General features: G+C 43.0%; 1 protein-coding gene across 1 annotated transcript in view; it reads left to right on the plus strand.

Annotated features, from left to right (window-relative positions):
- mnd1 (meiotic nuclear divisions 1 homolog (S. cerevisiae)) overlaps window positions 1-27,034 on the plus strand; it is a 28,991-nt gene extending 1,957 nt beyond the window's left edge. The window contains exons 3-8 of the mRNA XM_055923800.1: window positions 754-811; window positions 3,135-3,283; window positions 5,585-5,659; window positions 7,758-7,872; window positions 25,664-25,708; window positions 26,797-27,034. Coding sequence (XP_055779775.1) covers window positions 754-811; window positions 3,135-3,283; window positions 5,585-5,659; window positions 7,758-7,872; window positions 25,664-25,708; window positions 26,797-26,903 — 549 coding nt within the window. The 3' untranslated portion in view covers window positions 26,904-27,034. The remainder of the gene's footprint in view (window positions 1-753; window positions 812-3,134; window positions 3,284-5,584; window positions 5,660-7,757; window positions 7,873-25,663; window positions 25,709-26,796) is intronic.

Below are 27,034 nucleotides of genomic sequence, written 5' to 3' on the forward strand. Positions count from 1 at the left end.
GCACATGGGAAATATCGGTTCTCCGGAGCCCTTTGAAACTGAGCCAAACCCAAAATGCGTCTTAAATTGCACCCTTTTCCCTATTTAGTACCTTTGACCAGAACCCTATAGACCCTGGTCAAAAGTAGCGCACTACATAGGGAATAGGGTGCCATGTGCGACGCCGACGCACACTAGGGTTGAATAGCGGGAACCGGGTTACCAAGATGTCCCAAACAAACCAACTCCCTTTTCACCTGTGAAAAATAACTGCAAGAAACCAGAAGTCTGCAGTTTGACAAGTCTGCAGGGATTTCCCTGAGTAAACAACCTATTTGTCGCACTCTTACTGGTGACTCAAAGGTTTAAAACCATAGAAATAGAATTCATTTCTAGGTGTAAAGCATACTTCATCATATCATGTTTGATCATGAGTTATAGGCCTATAAAGGTTTTTGGTATCCTATAACGTTTTCCATGCCCTCTTTGATTTGAAGCAACACAAGTAAATGTCCGTTTTCACTGTCATTCCAAGAAAAAATTGATGTTGACTCACTGAATGCATGCATATGGCCTGTAGGTGTTTTATCTTATGGCCTAGTTGAAAATGTAGAGCTTCTAGAGTATTAGTTTAGGACAGCTTGGCACCCTGTCTAACTTGCCCATACATACAATCTATATATATATATATGTGTATATATATATATTAGTATATATATATATATATATATATATATATATTAGTATGGAGTTGTTTTTTGTCTTTCTCACCAGAAAGAGGTGTTTCAGCTGAAGGACATCGAGAAAATCGCCCCCAAGACTAAAGGAATAAGTGAGTAATGATTCATTGAGACGAACCAGATGGATCGTTTACAAGTGAAACCCGGGACTCGTGATTTATTTTCTATATAAATAAAATAAAACATTATATTAAAACATTTCCCTGCGATGCCAAGGTGCCTTTTCTACTCAGTGACGGCATATGGATCCCAAGTCTTTAAGACCGGCGTACTAAAATTCCCAGAGGTCGTTTTTCCCCTCTTGAATTTAATAGTGTTAATGTTTTTGGGCCGAGCATTCTGCGGATGCTTGAAGTAGTTCCGCGTCATTTTCTTCCCATGAATGTGCGGTCTGTGTCAACACGGAAAGGTGCCCTCATGCACCCATAACAACATAATGGTAAAATAGTCCCGACATCATCGTCTTGGCAACCAAGTCTAGCCCTAACCACTATGATTCATCACATATTTAGGCTGTAGTATGGAGTGGGACAACACTACTGCCAAAAGGCACTAACTTCTCATAGCGATGTTACAGATGAAACGGCTAAGTTTGGGTATGGGCTGAACTGCATTTGCTTGAACACACAATGAACCCTTTACATGTTGCGTGAGTGTGTCTGTGTAAATAGAGAGAAACAACTTCAAAGAAAAGTACACGTTTTAAGTACTCGTTTTTGGTCCCATAGAGAAACAAAGCCGTGCTGTTTTGGTACGCACCCAAAAGGGACTTTATTTTCCTTTTTTTACAGTGGACGTTACATTAATTTGGGGAAACTTGATCGGGCTGCTCGCGACTGATTGGAATCACATGTTTTTAAAGGCCCTGCTCTGGCATCGGGATGTAGTTACGGGGGCAGGGTGGGAGGAGGGGGACTGTGTGATACACAGCAGTTTATCACACACAGAGGGGGAGAAAGGGAGCTAGTGGGAGAGAGTGAGATCAGGGGCCCGCTTTGAATACGTTGAAAATATATCCATCCTTTTCCTTGATGTAGCCTAATAACTCATTCCAAATCATTGGATAAGTGAAACCAAGGATTCAACTACATTGCCTTCCACCAATCCAGCTATGTTATATCAGTGATTATTTGAGGGAATTATATATTTTTAAAAGGCCCCATGAGAGAGATAGTGAGCGACGAGAGAGAGAGGCAAACGAGTGAGACAGAGACGAGAAACTAGCAAGTCCAGATGTGCCAGACTATCGAGAAATTTAAGCATGTTTGATAAATGAGGCCCCTGAAATCCTCGTTCCAGAGTTTGCTTGAACAGGGCCCATTAGTTTGATTCTCCCTGCTGCCAACATCCTCCCAGTACTTAAAGGGGAAATTCAGTGGTTTACATATACACAGTATACTAAGTATAGCTAAAGTTTGTAGTGGCTGTTTAGAGGAAACAGAACAATGGATTACAGTTTCTCCTGGCCATAGACTGCTTTCAGGATGTGGAGCCATCTAACTAAGTTGTAAAGTACTGAACTTTCCCTTTAACACAGCTCGCTCCAAATCACACCAGATCAACTTTATTAGTGCTACGGCAGAGGAACAGAACAGTCCATGATGTTGGACTATCGCATTTCACCAGCCGCCCTCGTTCCAGATGTAAGAACGTTCTATTACGCTCGGAGGTAAAGTTTCCCCTAGGTACAGATCTAGGACCAGCGTACCCTCCCCCAATATATCCTTAACCATTGTGGGGAAAATGCTAAACTGACACAAAAACAACTTCTAGGGGCAACTTCGTAAGCCCTCTATTACTCTCGGCTGATTTGGGATCAGTTAATAGAAGGAGGGAATACACAGAAGAGTCCCGGACTCTGCAAAATAAATCAAAGTTTTCCCTTATCGTTGTAATGAATGTAAAACGATTACGCGGCACATGAGTGTGCTAGGGTTGCATCCCAAATGACACCCTATTCCTTATTTAGTGTACTACTTTTGGCCAGGGCCCATGAGCGCTTTGGTCTAAATTAGTGCACTATATAGGGAATAGGATGCCATTTGGGATGCAGTTTGATTCTGGTCTCGGTACATCTGGACCACAGAGTTAGAAGATCGACGCTATATGAGGCTGGATAGTATAATGGGCTTTATTCAGTAATATGACGATTCGAAACAAATCCAGTTGTTTTCTTATGGAGTGTGAATTGATCATTAGGGAACTAGGGCACTAACACATTCCTGGGCTCTACATCAATTCACCTTTCTGTGATTCCTCACATCCTTTTCAATCGTATTGGAGGAGATGGTCCAAGGTCCCTCCACTCTGACATTTTTCCTCCAATGGGTTATGAGAAGGTGAGGACAGAGGATGCGACAAACCCAGGAAAGATTAACTGAGAAAGAGCCCTTACCTCCCTCCTCCTGTCTGCAGCACCCATGTCAGTGAAGGAGGTTCTCCAGAGTCTGGTGGATGACAACATGGTGGACTGTGAGAGAGTGGGCACCTCCAACTACTACTGGGCCTTCCCTAGCAAGGCCCTGCACGCCCGCAAGCGCAGGTTGGAGGAGCTGGACAAGCAGGTGATTATAACAGGGGTGTATTGTGGTCTAGCGGTCTAAACCAAAGCCTGTAGAGCATACCGCTGCAGCACGGGTTAGAATCCGACCCACTGCTACAGCAACTTTCTTTCCTCTATTTATCCTATCCAATAAACATAATATGTGAGTGGGACTGCCCTCTCAATAGTGAGATCTGTCTTCTCTGTTTCTGGAATTTTGTTACCCTACTGACACCGCAGGGGAGGGGAGTATTTTGGTTTTCAACAGGGCAAAGTACACGGTCACTCCCCCACCCGACCTCTAACCTTAACCTAATTCTACATGTCTACTGGCCTCTCCTCCCATACAGTTTTAACAGCTTGCTAGACTCTTTATGGAGTTCACGCCGTGACTCACATGGTTCTTATTACAGAACATCTTAGGCCTATAGACCTCACCTACCAGGAATGTGTCCCAAATGGTACCCTATTCTCTACATGGTGCACTTCTTCTGACCAGGGCCCTATTGGATATACTTAATTAAATAACCCTATGTGCCCTGGTAAAAAGTAGTGTACAACATAGGGAAAGGAGGCAATTTGGGTCCTGATCAAAAGTAGTGCACTACATAGAGAATAGGGTGCCATATTTGGGATGCATAGTCTCAAGCGCACAGACAGACCGGTGCATTTCCAATCCCAAATGCATTCTCTGTCCTCAGAGCTGTGGTTAACTGTACTCTGGTTTCTGTAGCTAGCACACCAAGCAGGCACACTTGTTTGCAGTAAAGCATTTGCTTTTATTGTAAGTGGGAGGTAAAGGAATTACTACTACACTCAAACAGGCGACAAGACTTACTGATCACATGTTGTGTGATCAGTATTTCATTTTGTTAATCAAATTGCACTTTACAAATCTTCAAAATAATTAAATATTGACTGTGAAGACAAAATTAAAATGTACCTACCCACACCCTTCTGGCACAATCTTCTCTCCCATCTTTCCTGTCTTTCTCTCGCTATCTCTATCCCCAACAAAATAACAAATAAGTAAGGAGTACATTTTCAACGCAGTATCTCATTTGGTCATGATCACAAAAGGAAGCTCTAGGATCAGAACCAAAGTAGCCTGCATCTAAGACCTAGTAGTCTCATTGCAGAGTTGTGGGGGGTGGTGTACTCGCTTTCAGTAGCGGCGCTGAAGGTGGTGTTGCTTGTCACAGGCGCCAGTGTCACTTGAACAGTTGGTGGTCCTCTCGATAGCATTTCCTCCTCGTGATGACCCAGTTCCCCAGCCCCACGCCACAGACCAGACGTGGTGAAGGAGTGTACTGGGAGGCAAATTAACAGCTTCTGGTCGCCAGTGGTGTCACTGATGCGGCCCGCCGCCGAGTTGGAAATTAAACACAGTGGCATGAATAGGTGATCCTTTATCAGTGACTTATTTATATGAGAACCCTCCCATGTCTCATTTCATAAACAGAGTACAAGGAAGGGGACTGTTTCTTTGTTTTATAGTCTGTACAGTTTTATTAACATTTTATTTTTAGTTATTTTATCACCGTCTGAGCTTTTGAAGACAAACCGTTTTAATGCGAGTTATGATGTATAAAGAGATGTCAATTAATGTGCCCCAAATGACACCCTGTTTTCTGTGTAGGGACACTGCCAATGTGTAAGTATACTAACCAGTGCAGAATAATTTTGGATCATGGTTCTTTGTCATGACTTTCGATTTGAGTTTTGAGAAATATTATAGCTGCCTGACTCTTGCCTTCTGTTTCCATGGGATGACAGAGTTGGGGGAGTAACCAGGTTTTCATACCGGTGTGTAAGGTATTACCGGAAGTGCACACAAGGGGCACTATTTATTTTGACACACAAAACAATATCGGTAACAGGTATTTTGATCCAGGAGGGGATTGAATGTCACTGCTGTAACCAAGAAGCTTGATCTTGACATCTAGCTACTTAGCTAGAAAACCAAATGCATAGCTGGAGCCCTGAGCTGGATATAATTTATTTGACACACCGTAGCTGTCTTTTATAGTTATACGTATAAGTAGCACGCACCCCCGCAGGTATTGAAAATAATACCGTTGGTATTTCGAAATACTCCGATATTCATTATAAATGGTATATCGCCCTAGCCGAATGACAGTAATGGCAGCTGTTTCATGCAAAATTTAAGAATTTGATAATGTATGATATTTAGTTATGTGCATTATTTTTTTATTAATGTGTGTGATGAATAGTTACATGTGTCAAGTTGAAGCCCACAAAACACAACATTGATGTGAATATTAAATGTGGTGTTAATTCAAGATCTCCTTTCTCGCCATAGCATACCGAGGCGAAGCAAAGGAAGATGTCTCTGCAGCAGGGTGTCGACAAAGCAAAAGTAGGACGTGAAGATACAGTAAGTACATTTACATGCCAACTTTAAAGGGAAAGCAGGCCATTTATTATCCTTTATTTTATCACTGAAATTGAGTCTGTCTTACATTAAGACTTGTGAATTTGTTAATGATGAGTGATTTGTTTTCGTCTGCAGTATTTTAGAGTTTTTGTATTGTAAGTTAAAAGGACTAGAATCCACACCAGTGAGATGGGTAGGTGTGTGTGTGGCATATACAGTGCATTCGGAAAATTATTTAGACCCCTTGACTTTTTCCACATTTACGTTACAGCCTTATTCTAAAATGGATTAAATTGATGAAGGGGAAAAAAACTATCTACACACACAAACCCATAATGACAGAGCAAAAACAAGTTTTTAGAAATGTTTGTTAATTTATTAAGAATACAAAATGGATGGGGAGTGTTGCTGCACAGCTATTTTCAGGTCTCTCCAGTGATGTTCAAGTCCGGGTTGTGGCTGTGCCACTCAAGGACATTCAGAGACTTGTCCCGAAGCCACTCCTGCATTGTCTTGGCTGTGTGCTTAGGGTCGTTGTCCTGTTGGAAGGTGAACCTTACCCCAGTCTGAGGTCCTGAGTGCTCTGGAGCAGGTTTTTATCAAGGAACTCTCTGTACTTTGCTCCGTTCATCTTTCCCTCGATCCTGACTAGTCTCCCAGTCCCTGCCGCTGAAAAACCTCTCCCCAGCATGATGCTGCCACCACCATGCTTTACCGTAGGGATGGTGCCAGGTTTCCTCCAGACGTGACGCTTGGCATTCAGTTCAAAGAATTCAATCTTGTTTTCATCAGACCAGAGAATCTTGTTTCTCATGGTCTGAGAGTCCTTTAGGTGCTATTTGGCAAACTCCAAGCGGGCTGCCATGTGGTTTTTACTGGTGGAGTGCTGCAGAGATGGTTGTCCTTCTGGAAGGTTCTCCGATCTCCACAGAGGAACTCTGGAGCTCTGTCAGTGACCATGGGGTTCTTGGTCACCTCCCTAGCCAAGGCTCTTCTCCCCCGATTGCTCAGTTTGGCCGGGTGGCCAGCCCTAGGAAGAGTCTTAGGTGTTCCAAACTTCTTCCATTTTAAGAATGATTGAGGCCACTGTGTTCTTGGGGACCTTCAATGCTGCAGAAATGTTTAGTTACCGTTCCCCATATCTGTGCCTTGACACAATGCTGTCTCGGAGCTCTACGGACAATTCCTTCAACCTCATGGCTTGGTTTTTGTTCTGACATGCCCTGTCAACTGTGTGACCTTTATATAGACAGGTATGTCCCTTTCCAAATCATGTCCAATCAATAAAATTTACCACAGGTGGACTCCAATGAAGTTGTAGAAACATCTCAAGGATGATCAATGGAAACAGGATGCACCTGGGCTCAATTTTGAGTCTCATAGCAAAGGATCTGAATACTTATGTACTGTTAATAAAGTGTTTCCCTTTCTTATTTATTTCTATAAACCTGTTTTTACATTGTCATTATGGGGTATTGTGTGTAGATTGCTGAGGATTTTTATTTAATCAATTTTAGAATAAGGCTGTAACGTAACAAAATGTGGAAAAAGTCAACGGGTCTGAATACTTTCCAAAGGCACTGTATGTGTTAGCGATTGGGGGGGGCAATAGTTACATTTTGGGATATTATTTTTGACAGTGTATTGTTTTGGCAATATTCTTTTTGTGGCAGTTGACAGTACCTGCACCAAAACACCTTCCTTCATAGCTGGTTCTCCATCTTCTTTTTAAATGGGGAGCCAATTTTGTTTTCAACACTTCTATTTCCCTGACTGATCGAAACTCATTTTCTTTTGTCTCTGTGCAGCAGACATATGCAATATGTTCAATATGCTCAATATGAGCAATATATTTGGAACATCGAATTACAATGAAATCACAGTATCGAATCGCAATACATATAGAATTGTGAGAATTGCAATACATATCATATTGCACCTAAGTATGGTGATAATATCGTATCATGAGATACCTGGCAATTCCCTGCCCTAATATGTGTTTGCAGACTTGGTGTGTGTATACTTGTGCATATGTTTGTGTGTATATAATGTGTGTGTGTCTTTGGATTTTCACCTGTGTGCGTGTCCACCTATAAAGGAGGAGCGGGCCTCTCTTCTAAAGGAGCTGCAGGCTCTGAGGGAGAAGAGGAGTCTTCTGAAGGCAAAGCTGGAGAAGTACAGGGAGTGTGACCCTGAAGTGATCGAGGAGATGAGTGAGTACCGTGTAACCAGCCTCTCAAAACAAGGAGGCTGCCTCCCAATAATCTGACCTTTTTTCCTGAAGTGTGCTCTCGAAGTGCTCACTCAGGCTCCCGAGTGGCGCAGCGGTCTAAGGCACTGCATCCCAGTGCCAGAGGCGTCATTACAGACCCTGGTTTGATTCCAGGCTGTATCACAACCGGCCGTCATGGGAGTCCCATAGGGCGGCACACAATTGGCCCAGTGTCGTTAGGGTTTGGCCGGGGTAGGCCGTCATGGTAAATAAGAATTGGTTCTTAACTGCCTAGTTAAATAAAAATGTCCCTCCAAATGTCAGGCATGAACTTTTATCTGTACTCCTTTGGTTCTTGAGAAAGAGGCTATTTAGTATTTTATAGGTCATATCAACAATGAGTCCTGCTTTAACCACAAGCTCATTTTACCTGGATTTTGAACCTTGCTCCTATTTTGTATATCTTCGAACTTTTACTATTGTTGAAACCTCCCCATACAAATTAAGTTTGGATGAAATTAATACAAGGAGGGAATCCAATGAAACATCAGATGCCTCATCTGGACAGATGGCCCGATCCACAGCTGTTCATCAGGCCTTCCTATTAAAAGCCCAGAGGCTGAGGAGAGGCCTGGACGGCGTCCAAGAGGAAGAAAGCAATCAAGCAGCCCCATACCAGTAGCCTACGAGTTCATGCTTAAGTCTCAAATCTGGATCTGCTCCAGTGCGTAGAAATAGAATCGATAGATCGAACACGGCTCCAGTCCAGCACAAGGAAATAGGATTCATAGAACAGACACTCCTCATGATTAGTCATGGCTCATCCAAAATGGAGACGCCTTCAGATTTGCGCACTTTACTGTTGCGTGAGGCACGTAAAAAAAACAAAGAACTGATGCACTGATAATCTAGTCATCGAGCATTCCAAACACAGTCGGTCTACCACTACGGAACATGGCTTTGAATCGGAATGCCCGTTCTATCCCTTTCCAAATCTATGCTTCCCCTCCTTGACTTCTCTGGTTTCAGGTCTTGCTCAGTTTAACCTATCTCTTAAAGCAGAAACTCAGACTAAGCCCATGGCTGTTATTGCGTACACAACATGGCTGACCTCTTGGGCCTGCACGAAACTTAACCGGTCGGGATTAACAGCTTTTAACAGTCTGCCCGTGTCATGAGTTTATAGACTGTTTATTTTTACACACCTCTCAACTGGTATAGGCACGAAAAGCGATTGACTATTTGGAGTCTAAAAAGGAATCGTTGTGGTTTTAGTGTGTGTATATTTGCACCCATGTGACACTAAATCTGTGATTTGATTTATCTTGTCGTCCTCTCTCCTATCCCTCGATGCTACGAGGCCTCGCTATTGAGTTGTCAAGCACATGAACAGTGCTGTCGTTTTAATAGCCCCGACACTGCACTCCACGCCTCCGCTAGTGTCACTGAAGAAGCCGTTACTGTCCAGAGTGACTTAACACACAGACTCTGAACAGAATCTTGGGGAAACAGCTGGCCCCATGTCCATTACAGGGTCCCCCTTGGAAAAACAGCCCATTACCCAATGATGTACTCACACGGCTAAACCGCTACAACAGCTGTGTGGCTACCGCGACAGGGAAGTCTTTTGGTCTGTTCTTTTATGGGTTGAATGGGTTCTCTCCATTTTTGCCTGTGAAATTGCTCTGCACATCAAAATAATAGGCGCAAGCGTACCAAAGAAGGCCCTAGGAGGTGTGTGTTTTCAAGTTTGTATTAGTCGTATGTACGGGATACACACAGTATACACTGCCCAACGAAATGCTTACTTGTCGGTTACTTCTCGACAATGCATCAATAACAAAGGATGCGAATACGAACAAGGTAAATGGCTCAGTAGAGTAGAATAAACATTTTAGCATGAGTGCCTTCAGAAAGTATTCACACCCCTTAACGATCTGGCCTCAATGACCATGCACTCTTATCTCTACCCGGCACCAGCCAGAAGAGGACTGCCCCCCCATCAGAGCCTGGTTCCTCTCTAGGTTTCTTCCTAGGTTCCTGCCTTTCTAGTGAGTTTTCCTAGCCACCATGTTTCTACATCTGCATTGCTTGCTGTTTTGGGGTTTGAGGCTGGGTTTCTGTGCAGCACTTTGACATCTGCTGATGTAAAAAGGGATTTATAAATACATTTGATTGACCCCTTGACTTTTTACACATTTTGTTACAAAGTGGGATTCAAATGGATTTTGTTGTAATTTTGTCAACGATCTACACAAGACTCAAAGTGAAAGAAAAATTCTAACGTTTGTAAAAAGAAATATGAAAAATAAAACGCATATAATATATATTGATTAGATAAGTATTTAACCCCCAGAGTCAATACATGTTAGAATCACCTTTTGGCAGTGATTACAGCTATGAGTCTTTTTGGGTAAGTCTTTAAGAGCTTTCCACACCTGGATTGTGCACGATATGCCCATTAATTTATTAAAACAATTATTCATCCATTTTCAGGTTTTGCCGTAGATTTTCAAGCACATTTAAGTGAAAACTGTAACTCGGCCACTCGGGAACAGTAACTGTCTTCTTGGTAAGCAACTCCAGTGATTTGGCCTTGTGTTTAAGGTTATTGTCCTGCTGAAAGGTGAATTCATCTCCCAATGTCTGGTGGAAAGCAGATTTTGAACCAGATTTTGCCTGTGCCTAACTCCATTTAGTTTCTTTTTTTATCCTGAAAAACTCCCCAGTCCTTAACGATTACAAGCATACCCGTAACGAGATGCAGCCACCACTATGCTTGAAATGTGTTCTATTGGATTTGCCCCAGACATAACACTTTGTACTCAGGATGAAAAGTTAATTGCTTTGCCATATTTCTTTGCAGTATTACTTGTTGCAAACAGGATCCATGTTTTGGAATATTTTTATTTTGTAAAGTCTTCCTCCTTTTCACTCTGTCAATTAGGTTAGTATTGTGGAGTAATTACAATGTTGTTGATCCATCCTCAGTCTATCATAGCTATTAAACTCTGTAATTGTTTTAAAGTCACCATTGGCCTCATGGTGAAATCTCTGAGCGGTTTTCTTCCTCTCTGGCAACTGAATTAGGAAGGACGCCTGTGTCTTTGTAGTGACTGGGTGTATTGATACACCATCCAAAGTGTAATTAATAACTTCACCATGCTCAAAGGGATATTCCATGTGGGGACAATGTCAATAGGGGGAGTAGGACTGGGGACCAGGTAGCTGACTAGTGGTGGCTATTCAGCAGCTGAGGGTAGAAACTATTGGCCAGTCTTTCAGCTTTTTGTACTGCCCGTGTCTGAGTGATTTGAAGCTGGGAGAAAAGGACGTGGCTGGAGTCCCTGATGATCATCTTGGCCTTCCTGCGACACCTGGTGTTGTAGCTGTCCTGTTGAGCAGGCAGTGTGCACCCAATGGTGCATTCGGCTGCGCGTATTACCCTCTGAAGAGCCTTTCGGTTCTCGGTGGAGTTGCCGTACCAGGCTGTGATGCAGCCTGACAGTATGCTCTTGATGGTGCTCCCATCAAACACTGTGAGGGCCCTCGGGGACAGGCCAAATTTCTTCAGCATCCTGAGGTTGAAGAGTTGCTGTCGTGCCTTCTTCACTACGGTGTCTGTGGGGTTAGACCATTTCAGCTTCTCTGAGATGTGTACGCCGAGGAATCTGAAGTTATTGACCGCCTCAACGACGTCTCCGTTCATGAGGATGGGAGCTTGTCTAGCCTGGTTCCTTCTGAAGTCCACAATTAGCTCCTTTGTTTTGCTAACGTTGAGGGAGACGTTGTTTACCTGGCACCACGCTGTCAGAGTGTCTACCTCCTCCCTGTAGGCTGTCTCTTCATTGTCTATGATCAGGCCTACTACTGTTGTGTCTTCAGCAAACTTGATGATTGAGTTGGAACTACCCATGCAGTCGTGGGTATACAGAGAATACAGGAGGGGACAGAGGACACACCCTTGTGGGGCCCCCGTGTTGAGGATCAATGTGGAGGAGGTAATGTTGCCTACCTTCACCACCTGTGGTGGCCCGTCAGGAAGTCCAGGACCCAGTTGCATAGGGAGGAGTTCAGACCCAGGGCTGTGAGCTTTGTCATGAGCTTATAGGGCACTATGGTATTGAAGGAAGAGGTGTAGTCGATGAGCTGCATCCTCACATATACATCACATACATATAATCCTTTTGTCCAGGTGGGTAAGGGCAGTGTGCAGTGCAACGGCGATTGCGTCGTCGTAGGATCTGTCAGGGCGGTAGGCGAATTGGAGAGGGTCGGGGAGGGAGGAGGTGATATGGTCTTTGACTAGCCTCTCAAAGCACTTCATGATGACTGAAGTGAGAGCTATTGGTCGGTAGTTATTCAGTTCAGTTACTTTCCCTTCCTTGGGCACAGGGATGATGGCGGACATCTTGAAGCAGGTGGGTATAGAGGTCTAAGCTAGGGAGAGATTGAAAATGTCAGAGAACACAACAGCCAGCTGGTCTGCACATGACTTCTGTGAATTGTGGATGTTGCTGAGGGGAGGACGGCTCATAATAATGCCTGGAATGTATCAAACGTGCTTTCCCTGTGCTTAATGACAATGACTTCATTCCAGCCATTCTTATGAGCCGTCCTCCCCTCAGCAGCCTCCACTGACACAATACCTGTTAGCAAAGGTGTCAGCAAGAGATGACGTGCTTGCAGGGATTTGTGGTCTTGCATGATGTCTACTTTGAGGCTAATTAGCATTTTCGAATCAGAGTAAATAGAGCTGAATATATTGATAAGTCACCTTGTCCGGTAGATTTACATGGTTATCAAAACGTCACGCCAGGTTAAGCCTACACGAAAATCCCCTATGGGGAAAAATGAATGGTGGAAAAACAATTGGAATCATTTCCCTGTTTGACTGCTAGGTTTTATAGGTATTATGACACCTCCCCTATGGGGCTCTATAACAAAGGGGTTGAATCCTTATTGACTCAAGACTTTAACTTTTTAATTATGAAAAACATAATTACACTTTGACATTATAGGGTATTGTGTGTAGGCCAGTAACCAAAAATTCTAATTTTATCAATTTAAAATTCAGGCTGTAATACAACACAATGTGGAAAAAGTAAAGTAGTGTGAATACTTTCTGTAGGCACTGTAATACAGGAAGGCACAATTTATAGTCCAATATTTACACATGATTGGGGCACTGGGGGACAACTTAATTGTACAGTATTTTACAATCATAATAAGAGTCTGGTAGCAGCAGTGTGTAGCATGAATGTATGTCTGAGCATGTGCATGTTCGTGTGCATTGCAACCATTGAAGGCATCCCCCCATCACTTATTTGTTTTGACTGGTATCTGAACCCCCCCCCCCCCCCCCCCCCCCAAATTGGACTGCAATTGGTTTCTAATTGTGGCCCGTCTACTGTGGCTCCCTGGTGAAAGTGGATGCCGACCGCTCCTCCCCACCCTAGCCCCCACAGCCCGTCCCATGAGCGCTGAAAGACGAGTCCACAGCGAAATGTCAAACCCTCACCCTGTGTGTGTTCTGCTTAAGTCTGAATGATGAGGCGTGAAAGTCGAATAACGCGATCCAAATCCTACAGACGCACGGCACTCCTAGATTCCCCAGATTGATTGATGGAGGGAGGAAGGGAGACAGAATGAGCGGGACCTCCCCTATTCTGGTGCCCCCCGCTAGCGGGTTTACCCACATGTCCTTCAGGGACTTATTGATTCTGGTGACCGTTGTCGGCGGTGCGAACCGAAATCCCCGGCGCAGGCGGATGCCAAGGACGACTCCACCTCCGCCCCTACTGCTTCGCCCTCCTCCCTTTCACCACCGTCTCTGTCTCCCCTCGCAGCTGTCTCGTTGCCGGAGGGGCTATACAAGGCTGGGCATTTATCCCCGTGTACATTTTCAGATAATCGTCTCCACGTATCCCATGAAACGCTAATTGTATTTCCAAAGCTGCTAGTGGTTCTCGTGAGGTTACAGGACACCGTGTTGTGTCTAGGTTCAAATGGGGTGTGGATTCAGCCTGCAGTGCAACCCTAGAGAGTCAGGTTCTGGTCTAGCAGGAGGCTGTGGGCATAGGGGTTCATTTAAGAACCTACTATTAGACTTGCTATCAAGAGAATTTGACACTTGATACAACTGAGTTGAACTGAATTCATTTATCCCATTTTTACATTGAAGGACTCCAGTCAAGGGATACAAGTAAAACATTAAAAACAAATAGACTACAAACCTCAGTGGACATTTGTATAATAAATAATACAAAACCATATGGTAAAAAAACATGAACATTATTCTGTACTGTAAATATTATGCAGCTAAGCTAAACTTCGCTGTATTGGCTCCTACAGGTGAGTCTGCTTTGAGTTAACAATGAGTCCCTAGCACTGATATCCTCGTATTTGGAGAAGCTTGCTGGTGTTTGAGTTATGGGTAGGCTACTTTCGCACAGATTTCCTGCATTGTGTATCATGCCAACTCTCCAAAAATAGTTCCATCTCTGCACAGTCCTCATCCTTGCCTTGATAACTGTAAGGTTCCCCTTGCACACTGTGGTCAGTGGGAAGCTGTCCTCTCATTTCCACATCACTTCTTTGCGTCTGTCAGTCAGACCAATCCAGAATTCCGTTGTCAATTCATTCATGGATAAATACCTCTTACCCTCTGCTGTTTATGATCACTAGGCATGCTCCTCTCCTTAGACAGTCTTGTCGGCTTTGCCCACAGGATTTTGTCTCAGTAGAGATGTAGTACACACTGGAGCTGAAATGGCTCCGTCCAGAATATTGCGCTTGCCCATAGAGCTGAAGATCATCTCTCATCTTGCATCTGATCTCTTGGTCGGCTCTTTGATGCTAGGACCATGACCCCTGAGGGTCTCTGTATTAACATGGAGATCCATCATCTTTTCCTCTGCCTCACCACTGTCAGTGGTGTCATAGATACTCCGATATCTCCAGTACTTATGTCACTGAGTTACCCCAACAACAACAACAAAACATCTGCACTGTACTCTTGCATGGTTCTCTGCTCAACTCTAATTTTATTGCGCACGTTCACATAATTTGCAGATGTTATTGCTGTTCCTAGCTCCAACAGTGCTGTAATACCTAACCATACAAAGCTCTGTGTGTCTGACAGTATTGTCCAGTTAGGTAGTACGATCCATATCTCCCTCAGTAAACAGGATACTGTGATAGGAAGACACTGACTTTGTGAGTGTTTGTGGCTGAGGTGGAGCCTTGCTCTGCAAAAAAATAGCTTTGACCTTTTGAAAACAATAGCAAAAAAAAAAGTTTTTTAAATAATTTCCCCACATTTTTAAGCAAATGTTCAAAATTACTGAAACTCATTCTTAAAAGCTCATATTCTGTTCAATCATATTCCAATATCCCTGTTACTTCCTAATAGAAAGTTACCTCACTTTAAGGGCTCTCCGGGGTGACCATTTTACTCCCATATGTGCCTAAATATTTTAATGACCAGTAGTTTTGTTATCCTCTCTTAAGTGCGGAGACAAGTTGAGAGTAGCTGACTCACTTGACTGTTGACGTTGATTTGAGAGAACCACCAGTGTAATGGAAAGCAACAGTTTCCAGTTTTTAGAAATGTTAGAAAATAGAATTTACATAAGTGTTCAAACCCCTTTGCATGACACTCCAAATTGAGCTCAGGTGCATCCAATTTCATTTGATCATTTTTGAGATGTCACTACAACTTGATTGGAGGACACCTGTGGCCAATTCAATTGTTGGACATGATTTAGAAAGAAACACACCTATAGAAGGTCCCTCAGTTGACAGTGCATGTCAGAACAGAAACTATACCATGAAGTTCAAGGAAATGTCTGTAAATCTCCAAGAGAATTGTGAGGAGGCATGTATCTGGGGAAAGGTATAAAACAATTTCTAGAGTGTTGAAAGTTTCCAAGAGCACAGTGGTCTCCATCATTGGGAAATATGGAACTACCCAGACTCTGCCTAAAGCTGGCCCTCTGACCAAACTGAGCAAATGGGCAAGAAGAACCTTGGTCAGGGAGGTGACCAAGAACACAATGACCGCTCTGACAGAACTACAGAGTTCCTTGGCTGAGAAGGGAGAACCTGCCAGAAGGACAACAATCTAAAGCACTTCGCCAATCTGGGCTTCATGGGAGAGTGGCCAAACGGAAGCCACTCCTGAGAAAAAGGCACATGACGGCATGCCTGGAGTTTGCAAAAAGGCACATGAAAGACAGATCATTAGGCAAAAGATTATGTGGGCTGATGAGACAAAGTAACTCCTTGGCTTGAATGCGAAGCACTATGTCTGGAGAAAACCAGGCACAGCTCATCATCCATCTAACACCATCCCTACCGTGAAGCATGAGGGTGGCAGCATCATGCTATGGTGATGCTTTTCAGCGGCAAGGACTGGGAGACTAATAAGGATAGAGGGAACAATGAATGGAGCCAAATTTAGGCAAATCCTTGATGAGAACCTGCTTCAGTGTGCAAACGACCTTAGACTGGGTAAAATATTTACATTCCAACAGAACAATGACCCCAAGCATACAGCCAAAGCCACGCTGGAATGGCTTCAGAACAAGAATATGAAAGTCCTTTAGCAGTCAAGCCAAAGCCCAGACTTGAATCCCATTGAAAATCTGTGGAAAGACTTGATTGTTGTTCACCGCCGCTCCCCATCTAACTTAACAGAGTTTGAGAAATTCTGCAAGGAAGAATGGGAGAAAATCACTAAATCCAGATGTGCCAAGCTGACAGACATACCCAAGACGACTCAAAGCTGTAATTACAGATGACTCAAAGATGCTTCTACAAAATCTATTTAATCTATTTTTATTCAGGCTGTAACACAACAAAATGTGGAATAAGTCATGGGGTATGAATACTTTCTGAAGGCACTGTAAGTACCCCAGTAGTGTTAGGTCATTTTATCTTTGAAAACTCAAACATTGAACAGATACTTTAAATTCAGCAATAGTGTCTCCAATGGATGTGTTAAAAGTAAATGGTGGTACTTCAAACCTAAATGTACATGTGAGCCTGCTTTGACTTAGCAGTTGACCCCTTAGCAATGATGGGTTTGGAGTTTCAGTTAATCATATGCTACTTTCTCACAGATCCAAAGGTGCATTTCCCTGCATTGTGTATTATGCCAGCTCTCCTCTGGGGCAGAAATAAAAGTCCTTCGCTCCACGCAGTCCTTTTCCTTGCCCTGATAGCTGAAATATCTCCATCCCCGTTGAGAATATTGCTCTAGCGCAGAGCCCGTAACTGGTCTTTCTCAGCAGAGCAGTGGTTTTTAAAAACACTCACCCAAAAAATCATTCCATTATAGTGGACAGGCATGCCTGTGATCCCAGCCAGTAGAAGTATACACAGCAACCCCAGACACACTGCAACAGCTCTTTTCACTGAGATCTCCGAAACTATATACTTGTTGTCTCCTTGGGGTGTTTCCCTCTGTCTCAGTGCTGGGGTCAATGCCTCTGAGGCTGCCTGCACTGCACACACACACTGCACACACACAAGTATTGACAATATGTTGCTGTAGCTATTTACGCTCCTCGGCCTCACCACTGTCAATGCTGTCTTTTGTTGTCATAGATACTCTGACATGTGCATGTACTACCGATGGCTTGCTGATTCAACCAAAATGTCTTTACTGCTCTTTAATACATGTCTCTGATCTGAATGTGTGATTAAACTGTGCGGTTATGGACTTCCTGTGTTGTACCAGAAAGAGAAAGTCTAATATATGTGACTGGCTGTAACACGGTTATTGTCAACTTGAGGCGGCCTCATCAGTATGAGTATTTGAAAAGCCTGTTTCAGTCAACAAGCTCATGTCCATTATTACCTGCAGTTCCCTTCTTAAAGCGTGAGTTACTTCAGCACCAGCTATTAGATTTGCTTTCAAGAGATCTTGATACAACTATGGGTTAAACTGAATGTATTAATTTTATTTTTAACATGTTAAGTATTCAGTCAAGGGGTACAATTCAAACATTAAAAGGAAATAGAGTACTTCAATTGACATTGATAAGAAATCCATACAAAACCTTTAGGAAAACAAAACATTAACAGCACTCAATGCAGTTAAGAAATGCAGCTGAGCCATACATTGCTGGCTTGGTCCCTACAGGTGAGTCTGCTTTGAGTTAGGAGTTAGCCACAGGCATGGATGCCCTCCTATTTTGAGAAGCCAACTTATAACTTTTGTGTATGGGCTGGATACCATCTCACAGATCCAGAAGTGCAATTCACTGCATTCTCCTCTCGGGTAGAAAAATGGGTCCATCACTCTGCATAGTCTGCATCCTTGCAACGAAAACTCAGGCTCTCCTCTTGACAAGTACCCTGTAGACAGAGTTTTGTCATCCGCCAATGTTTATGATCACCAGTTCTGCTTTCCTCCCAGGATTTAGTCACAGTAGAGATGAAGTACAAACTGGAGCTAAAATGTCTCCATCCCAATTTCTCTAGCCCAGAAAGCTGACAATCACTTTATTATAGTGGACACTCAGGCCTATGATCTCAGCCAGAAGAACAACAGCCCCAGACACACTGCAGCAACTCTGGACGGTCTGGAGTGCTGATCTCCTGCTCGGCTCTGGGGTGTTGCCCTTTGTCTCAGTGCTGGGATCATGACCCCTGAGGGAGCCTGCACTTCTGTAGACATTGACAAGATGTTTCTGTATATATTTTTATTTACTCTCCTCTGCCTCACCCCTGTCAATGCTGTCTTTTGTTGTCATAGATACTGAGACCTCTCCATGTACTACCTATGTCCTTCTGATTCAACCAGAATGTCTTTACTGCTGTCTAATACATGTCTCTGCCATGTGTATGTGCAGAGACATGTGAGGTTGGGGACTTCCTGTCATACCAGGAAGTGTGACTGGCTGTAGCACGGTTATTTTAAGTTGAGGCGCCCAGATTGCTCTGCCAAAAAAGCGGTTGAAGAGTGGGCCTAGCACATTCAAATCATTTAAAAGGATGGCAAAAAATACTAGTTCTGTATACACAGTATAACTGCAGGAGTGAGACATCTAACTTTTTTATATTTTTTTTTATTTATTTCACCTTTTATTTAACTAGGCAAGTCAGTTAAGAACATGTTCTTATTTTACAATGATTGCCTACCCCGGCCAAACCCTCCTCTGACCCGGACAACGGTCAGCCAATTGTGCGCCGCCCTTTGGGATTCCCGATCAGGTCGGTTGTGATACAGCCCTGGATCGAACCAGGGTCTGTAGTGATGCCTCTAGCACTGAGATGCAGTGCCTTAGACCGCTGTGCCACTTGGGAGTCCAAAACTTCTATCTAACATGTGGTTCTTCAATTGACCAATAGGGTTTAAATAGGGTTTAAAAAATAAACTGTAACCTTTGCTGTCAAAGGTAAAATGACTCAGAAAAGCACTGTATGAGTTTCCTTTTATTATAATGAACAAAAATACAAACGCAACATGTAAAGTGTTGGTTTCATGAGCTGAAATAAAAAATCCCAGACATTTTCCATACGTACAAAATCCTTCTCAAATTTCGTGCACAAATTTGTTTACATCCCTGTTAGCAGGGGCGAAAATCTGAGATCAACCTTGGAGGGGACAATTACATTAAATTTTCTCAAAAGCAATTCCTGAGGGGGACACCAAAAGTAGTGCTGTAACACATAGCATACGTTGTTAAATGTATATTGAGGAACCATAATTCCTACAAGTGTTCAAATGTTTAAATCATTATAATTCTACTACTAATAATAGTTATAGCAGTGCTCCTTACCAGTCCAGTATGTATGCAGGTATTCGTACTTACAACCAGCAATATCAAGAAAGGTCAGTAGGTGACAATGGTACTGTACACTGTATGGGTGTAGTTTTCATAAATACAATGAACATGGTGTGATCACATCTAAAAGAATCTCCATTGAGAACCATCACAAAGTTGGTCTCAGTATTGAATTGACCTTTTAATTTGACTTTTTCTGATACATTTATATAGTCATTAAATATGTGCACCTGGCCTGAGTCTACAATATCTTTGCAAGAACAAAAAGCTTAAAATAAGTACAGTTCTAAAAGCAAAATAACTACTTCAATGAAAAACCCAAATAAATCAAACAAAATATCCTTCAGTGTCTCAACTCTTCAAACAGCAGCTATGGACAAGTATGTCGCACAAAGTATGCCATTTTAAATAAAATAACATGAAATAAATCATTTGTAAGTGTACTGAAAACTACTAAACAAAAGAACAACTATCAATTACACCATGGGTTCTCAAACAGGGGTCCATGGACTAATTGCAAGGGGTCCGTGAAATAAAAAAGTGTAATGAATGTAGTCAGTACCACAAGGTTTCCAGTAAGTTTACATATAATATAGAGGGGGTGGAGGTCCCTGAGGACCGCTCAAAACCTTGCCTGCCTTGCCTCAAAATATGCAGGGGTTCCAGTACCCCAAAAAGGTTGAGAACCACTGCTATACACACTACTGAACAAAAGAACCGAGCATATGTTTGCGGGTTTCCTCAACAACACATCAGTTGGCACTTTCGCAATGCCACGCCTGTTGTCTCCGACACCCTGTATAGCCCAATAAACTCCTCGTGAGGGACAAGGTCATGGTCAACATAACGCAGACAGACATTCTCCTGTTCAGCACCAGAGACATCTTGAGTACCATCAACAATTAATGAAAATTGTACAATCGGAAGAGACCTAATCTCAGCTGCAATGCCTCGAATGACTATTGGCCATGATGTTCAGAATTTCATTCTGTGCTTTTGGGCCTGTGTACATTGTGGTACGCTCTGTTAACCACTTCAGTAAAATGGGATCATCCTCTTCTGCCCTAAGTTTCAAAATCTGGTATAAATTCCCACTGTCATCCGTGTGGCCTCTAAAGGCTTGTCCCTGTCTTACTACATGCCGCACCGAACTAACAATTTTCATCAAGCAATGCCTTGCGTCATCCTGCTGTTTACCCCACGCGCTGGACATAACTGGACACTGATTGGATTTAGCTGGTGTGCTGTTACAATTACAAAGTGGCGGTGGGTTTGGCAATTTTGATGTGCTGTGAATTTTTCAATGCCTTTTCTCCAGTTCCTAAATCCTGCACTAATGAAGGCAGCATCAGCTCTTTGGCCAAAAGATGGCTGGCTTGAAAACCCTTGGCTACAGTGAAAACACAACACTCCTTTTATTGATGGGTTAAAATGTAGCCAGGGGAAATCGCGAAACCATCTCTCTTGAAACGTCAACACTCTGTTGGCAAGAGTTTGCGGTTCTATAAATTGTGGGTGTGGCTGATATGGTTTTGTGCCATCACTGTGGTAACTGGACAATGCTGTGCCACTGTCCCCTATACTGGTGCTGCTGGCAACAAGGGTGACACTTGGTCCTGCCGTGGCTGTGACACTGTCCTCTGAAGTCTCTCTCCCTGGCTCTTTCCCTTTCACCACCCTAACTGACTCAGTCTGTCTCCTAGAAAATAAATAAGGTGTTTGCCGTACTCCTAACTACCGGTACCCAAAACTACACAATTAATCACAACAGCAATACCATTGCCGTAAACAAATCTTAGTTTAGTCACCAGTTTAAGTTGAGAGTGGGGGTATCCATGGCATTTTCCAATTATGTCCCTATTTTACAAGTCAAAAAAATTGAGAACCTTTCATAATGTTGCCAAACAAAGACTCAACAAACTTACCTGAGACTCCCTGTCTCTGCCAGTCTGTCCCCAGCTCTGCTGTCTGTGTGCCATCTGTTGCCTGCTCTGCCTAATGACATCATTGTGAAACATTTCCATTAGCATTTCACTTCTTTCTTATGAACATTTTATCAACTAGTCTTTGAGATATTAGGATACTAGAGTTCTTACTATGCGTTTTGGTGTACTGACAAATACTCTGATGTCCGTCTTCTTACTTTTTTCTGCCATTTTTCTACCTGGCTGGCTGGCTGGCCTAGCTGCACACACACACATTTACACAACACATGCTGCAACCTTTTGTAATTTAAATAGTTTGTTTCATATTGGCTGGCTTCCAACAATAGCTGAATTTGTAAAGCTAGCGAGCACCAATTCCGTTTCTGTGTGTTTGCTATAATCTTTGCTACCTGGTTAAATAAAGGTAAAATAAAATAAAAAAAGTTCACTGTTAGTAAAACGTTTACTGTTGACAGGAGAACAAGAGGAGACAATAGGTGGATAATGGTGGACGAGGTGGATAATTTTATAATAAGGCCGTTTAATCACATGTAAAGATATCTTAGTAAAATCTTGCAGCAAGGCTCTTTCTGTCTGATTCTTATTGAACCGTCCGGAAAAGAGGTAGTTTCAAGAATTGTACAGTATTATATAGACAACAAGCAAAGTAGGTAGATCTGCGAGTCTGGCCTTCCGATTGGTCGATCTGGGTCTTGGGTAGTCCTGAACAGGCCTGGTGTCCACGTTCCATTGGTTCCTGAGATAGTTCTTTGTCTTGAGCTCCAACCCTGAGTTGTGTATGTCTGTGGTTATCATGGGGGAGGGGAATTGTGTGTATCTGTAGTTGGTGTCTTAATAAGTCCAGCATATGTCCAAGAGAAATGAGGAGTATGTGTATTTTGTATAAAATATGGCTTATGTTGAAATGTAGTTATTACTAGTTTCCAGTCTCTATTACAATTTCTTACATCACTAGCGACAATTTATCTTTTGCAACGAGACCATTATATATATTTAAGACAATGGTAGAAGAGAGTGTAGTTCTGTTCTGTTCAGTTTGGACTTCAGTTTATTGCTAACCTTATCACAGGGACGTCGAAGCACTACAGCTGCATGCTGATCTTGGAATAAACTGACGATAGCAAAGATTCCATCTTTGACGACGCCACATAAATGGAATAGGTACTAGCTAGCTTGATAGTTAATGTTTGCTTTAGTTTGCGCGCTAGCTCTGCAAATTCCCCTAGTGTGTGAACCCTGCCAACATAAAAATAAATAAATAACATTGCTATGGACCTGCTATGGATTGACTGGATTAACCTCGCGTCAGTTACGTACATGTCCCTTTCGGACAGTAGATACGAACTCTCTATTACCTTGCCAGCTAAAGAACTGGCAGTGGATCAAACCATTGTGAGGCAAAGGGCGGGGGGGGTCGCAATCTTTTGAAATTTAAATGCGCTATTAAGTGTCTATAATCAGCACAAGTGCTTTCATTGCGTATTATTAATATTATTGAAATTAAATAGTTATGTTTACAGTGATATATTGGGGGGGACAAATCATATTTTTCCCAAGATGGGGGGGTCGTGTCCCCCCCGTCCCCCCTGGGATTTCCGCCTATGCCTGTTAGTAAGCATTTCTCTGTTGCCAAGATATTCCATCCACCTGACAGGTGACCTGACTGCAGTTTGGCGTCGTAACCGACTTCAGTGGGCAAATGCTCAACTTCGATGGCCGCTGGCACGCTGGAGAAGTGTGCTCTTCAGCGTTTTAACTGTATCAGACAGAGATCCTGAGGCCCATTGTCGTGCCATTCATCTGCCGCCATTACCTCATGTTTCAGCATAATGCCCCATGTCGCAAAGATCTGTACACAATTCCTGGAAGCTGAAAATGTCCCAGTACTTCCATGGCCTGCATACTCACCAGACATGTCACCCATTGAGCATGTTTGGGATTCTCTGGATCGACGTCTACGACAGCTTTTTCTAGTTCCCGCCAATATCCAGCAACTTCGCACAGCCATTGAAGAGGAGTGGGACAACATTCCACAGACCTCAATCAACTGCTTTATCAACTCTATACGAAGGAGATGTCATGCTGCATGAGGCAAATGGTGGTCACACCAGATACTGACTGGTTTTCTGATCCACACCCCTACTTTTTATTTTATGTGACCAACAGATGCATATCTGTATTCCCAGGCATGTGAAATCCATAGGTTAGAGCCTAGTTTATTCATTTCAATTGACTGATTTCCTTATTATTAATTGAAATTGCTGTTTTTATATTTTTGTTCAGTGTAGCTGAAACTAAGAGCAGATTACTTCAAAAACCTGCATCAGTCCAACATGCTCATATCCATGTTTAACCTGAATTAGATTTGTCAAAGCTGGACTAGCTCCAGCAGTTTTTAATTGATCTACTACGCTGCTTGTCTTAACTTGCTATCCTTTTACCTGCATCAGAGAGATCAAGGATCGCTAAACAGAACTCCCTCCTAAAGCACAGCAACTCTTGCCGTTATTGCCAGGGACAACATTTACACACACAGGCGCTATGGATATACTGTAATTCCGCTATGGATGTTTAATCTTTGTTATAAATTCAGGGTTTAGTGTTAAGACTGGACCAGCGTCAAATCTGTTAGTAATTTGTGTGGACATAAACCTTGACTTATGCTTACTTATGTTAAACATTTATGCTTACTTAAACACTTGAGCATTTTATGCTTTTATTTCTTTGCACATACAACCTTTTCTTGTAAATTTGAGTTGCCAGTGAAATCCAGTTGAGCAAGCAAAAGAGAGGAAATGAAATTTGCAATTCAAAGTGTGGCCTCTGACATGTCAAGTTTGTTCCCCATAACCTGTTTTGTTTTTAGTTTCCTCTCTTACATGAGAAGACTCACTTATTGTTACTCATTTGACCATTTCCCACACAGCCTTTGATTAAACCTGTGTAAGTACGTTGACTTGGACATAGTTACTGTATGTATTCTTTGGTCTCAATGGGTTTGGTTAATTAGTTGTAGTTTAAGAGAGTGAAACGGTATAGCTCTGTCCTTTTCCTGATTTGAGCCGTTTTGAGTTCTTGTTCTTTGGGGACATAGGCCTTTTTGGTTTGTCACTTGCGTGACAAACCCCAAAAAAGGCCACAGAAATGACATTTTATTTTATTTATTCAGATGACTGTTGCATTCGTTGCTACAGCAATAGGTACAAATCACGTTACCCCCTGCCTCAACTTGCTGATCCGAAGCAAGATTTCCTTTCTCTTCTAATAACCACTCAGCATATCATCACCTGTGTCGAAAATCTGATCCAGGAACGGCCCCTTCGAGGGCATCTTTTCCCTGGAGACGGAGGTGTTACTTGGCTTCCAGAGAACAATGCGGCTTTGGCCAAGCTTCTGTGGCCCAGCTCCCCCTTGGCTGGTGCTCCCGTGCCCCTCTGCCAAGAAATTGGATCCCCAGCGCTGCAATCTTTCTTCGGCGCTATGCTGGGTAGCATGTTACACTGACATAGCAGATTGATCTGCCATCTCCCCCGAGCCACGGCTATTCACAAAGGGCTGTAATGGATGGGGCACACAGGGTAACTCTCACTTTGGAATTGAAAGTGGTTGGTGTGCGCTCGAGGTGATGGATTGGCTTGGAAGTGGCGTCACGGCTGGGGAGTCGACTGCGGGAGGGATTTCTCTGGTCAGAGCATTGAAAAAGAAACGCACTCCCCCGCATAATATACTGTTCAGCCAAAGGGCTCGACTCCAATTCAAGTAAAACTAGTTTGTGTAGTAGTGTATCAACGTACCCTTTGTTTCCTGTAGTCAAGTGATATGTAAGCGTTTTATACTAAATGCATCGTCTGGTTTCCCAAACCCAGATTACTCCTGGACTAAAATGCATGCTCAATGGCAAATGTCTAGAAAGGGCTTTTTTTAAGTAGGCACGGTGTCAGGGATACCTACCCTCGAGGTCTGATTTTGTTTTTGGTCATTGTCCAACATTGCAGACTTTTGCATAAGTACAATACCTATGTGTTGATGGTAGGTTTGTGTCTTGCAGGAAAGTCCAATGTCACAGCTAAAGAGGCAGTGTCCAGATGGACAGGTAAGTCAACTGAAAGACAAACCTGACTAACACGCACAACATGAACAGACCGGTAGACTGTATGGACATTGCACTGGGTTGGATGAGTCAATGTGGTGGAGGCACACACTCACCATTACTGGCCATTTTCACTCAAAACACACACAAGAAATCCAGACAAACACACAAGTTTTTTTCTCCGGACATTTTTTTTGAGTCATGTAGGAAAAAAACGTTAAAGGGGCAATTCTCAGGGAATCCCATTCTGTAATGACAAAGGTCTTGTTTGCCATCGCAGAAAACAACACCTGAAGGTTCTGAAAACCCAAAGTACCTACTAACTAACTAACTGCAGCCCTAAGCACTCCCCATTGTGGCCTGTGTCAACTCCCAACATACCCTGCACAGGCTTCCTGTATACTACGTGAACCCGGCGGTAACCTGGCGCGACCAGTGACCTCAGGGTGATTATGATCGTGGGGAGTCACTACAGGGAGTTAGGGGCTGCTAGGTGGTGTGTAGTGAGGAGCAGGGTTAGTGTTTACATACCAGCTGTAGTGTTGCAGTGGATAACTCCCCTTAATCTACGGCCCTTTCACACTGGGTGAACAAACACACACAGGCTTTCCCTCTCACTATCACACACAGCCTTGCATGCACACACACACCCCCAGGGTTCACACCACCACCCACTCTGTAAATACAGTGTCATTACATGACGTTAGCGATTCAATGTTATCCGGCCTGGGTTTATTGTTAAGCCTGACAAGTGAACTTAAAGGTGCAATTAGACCTATCCATTGATCCCGCGGGCCCCAGGGAGGAAAAGTGCTCTGCTAACCTTCTCATATTGGATCAACATTTACTCACAACAAATCTCCATTTGGCAACATTGAGGTCACGTCAGAATTGTTTAAATTTAAGTTATATTTGTTGTTGATCTGTTTGATGAATGATAATGCGATGCATCAAAGTGAGAACACCAATATGCGCTGATCCCATTAGTCTAATTAGTCAAATTAATTAATTTCACAGTCAGTTATGAATGAGATCAGTGAGAAATATCAGTTAATAAAGTAGTTCTCTAATCATTGTATTTTTCTCCGCAGATAACGTCTTTGCCATCAAGTCGTGGGCCAAGAGGAAGTTTGGTTTCGACGACGGACGCATCGATAAAGCCTTCGGGATTCCTGAAGATTTTGATTACATGGACTGACTGCACAATCTGTAATTTCAATGAATTGTTTTTGTTAATTGAGTGACCTCCATTGCACACAACGACAACGCAAGTCAAACATGTTACTTTATGTTGAAAGGACACTAAATCCACTCAGGCAAGCCCCCCAA

Source organism: Salvelinus fontinalis, chromosome 5, assembly GCF_029448725.1.
Source record: "Salvelinus fontinalis isolate EN_2023a chromosome 5, ASM2944872v1, whole genome shotgun sequence".
NCBI classification, from domain to species: Eukaryota; Metazoa; Chordata; class Actinopteri; order Salmoniformes; family Salmonidae; genus Salvelinus; species Salvelinus fontinalis.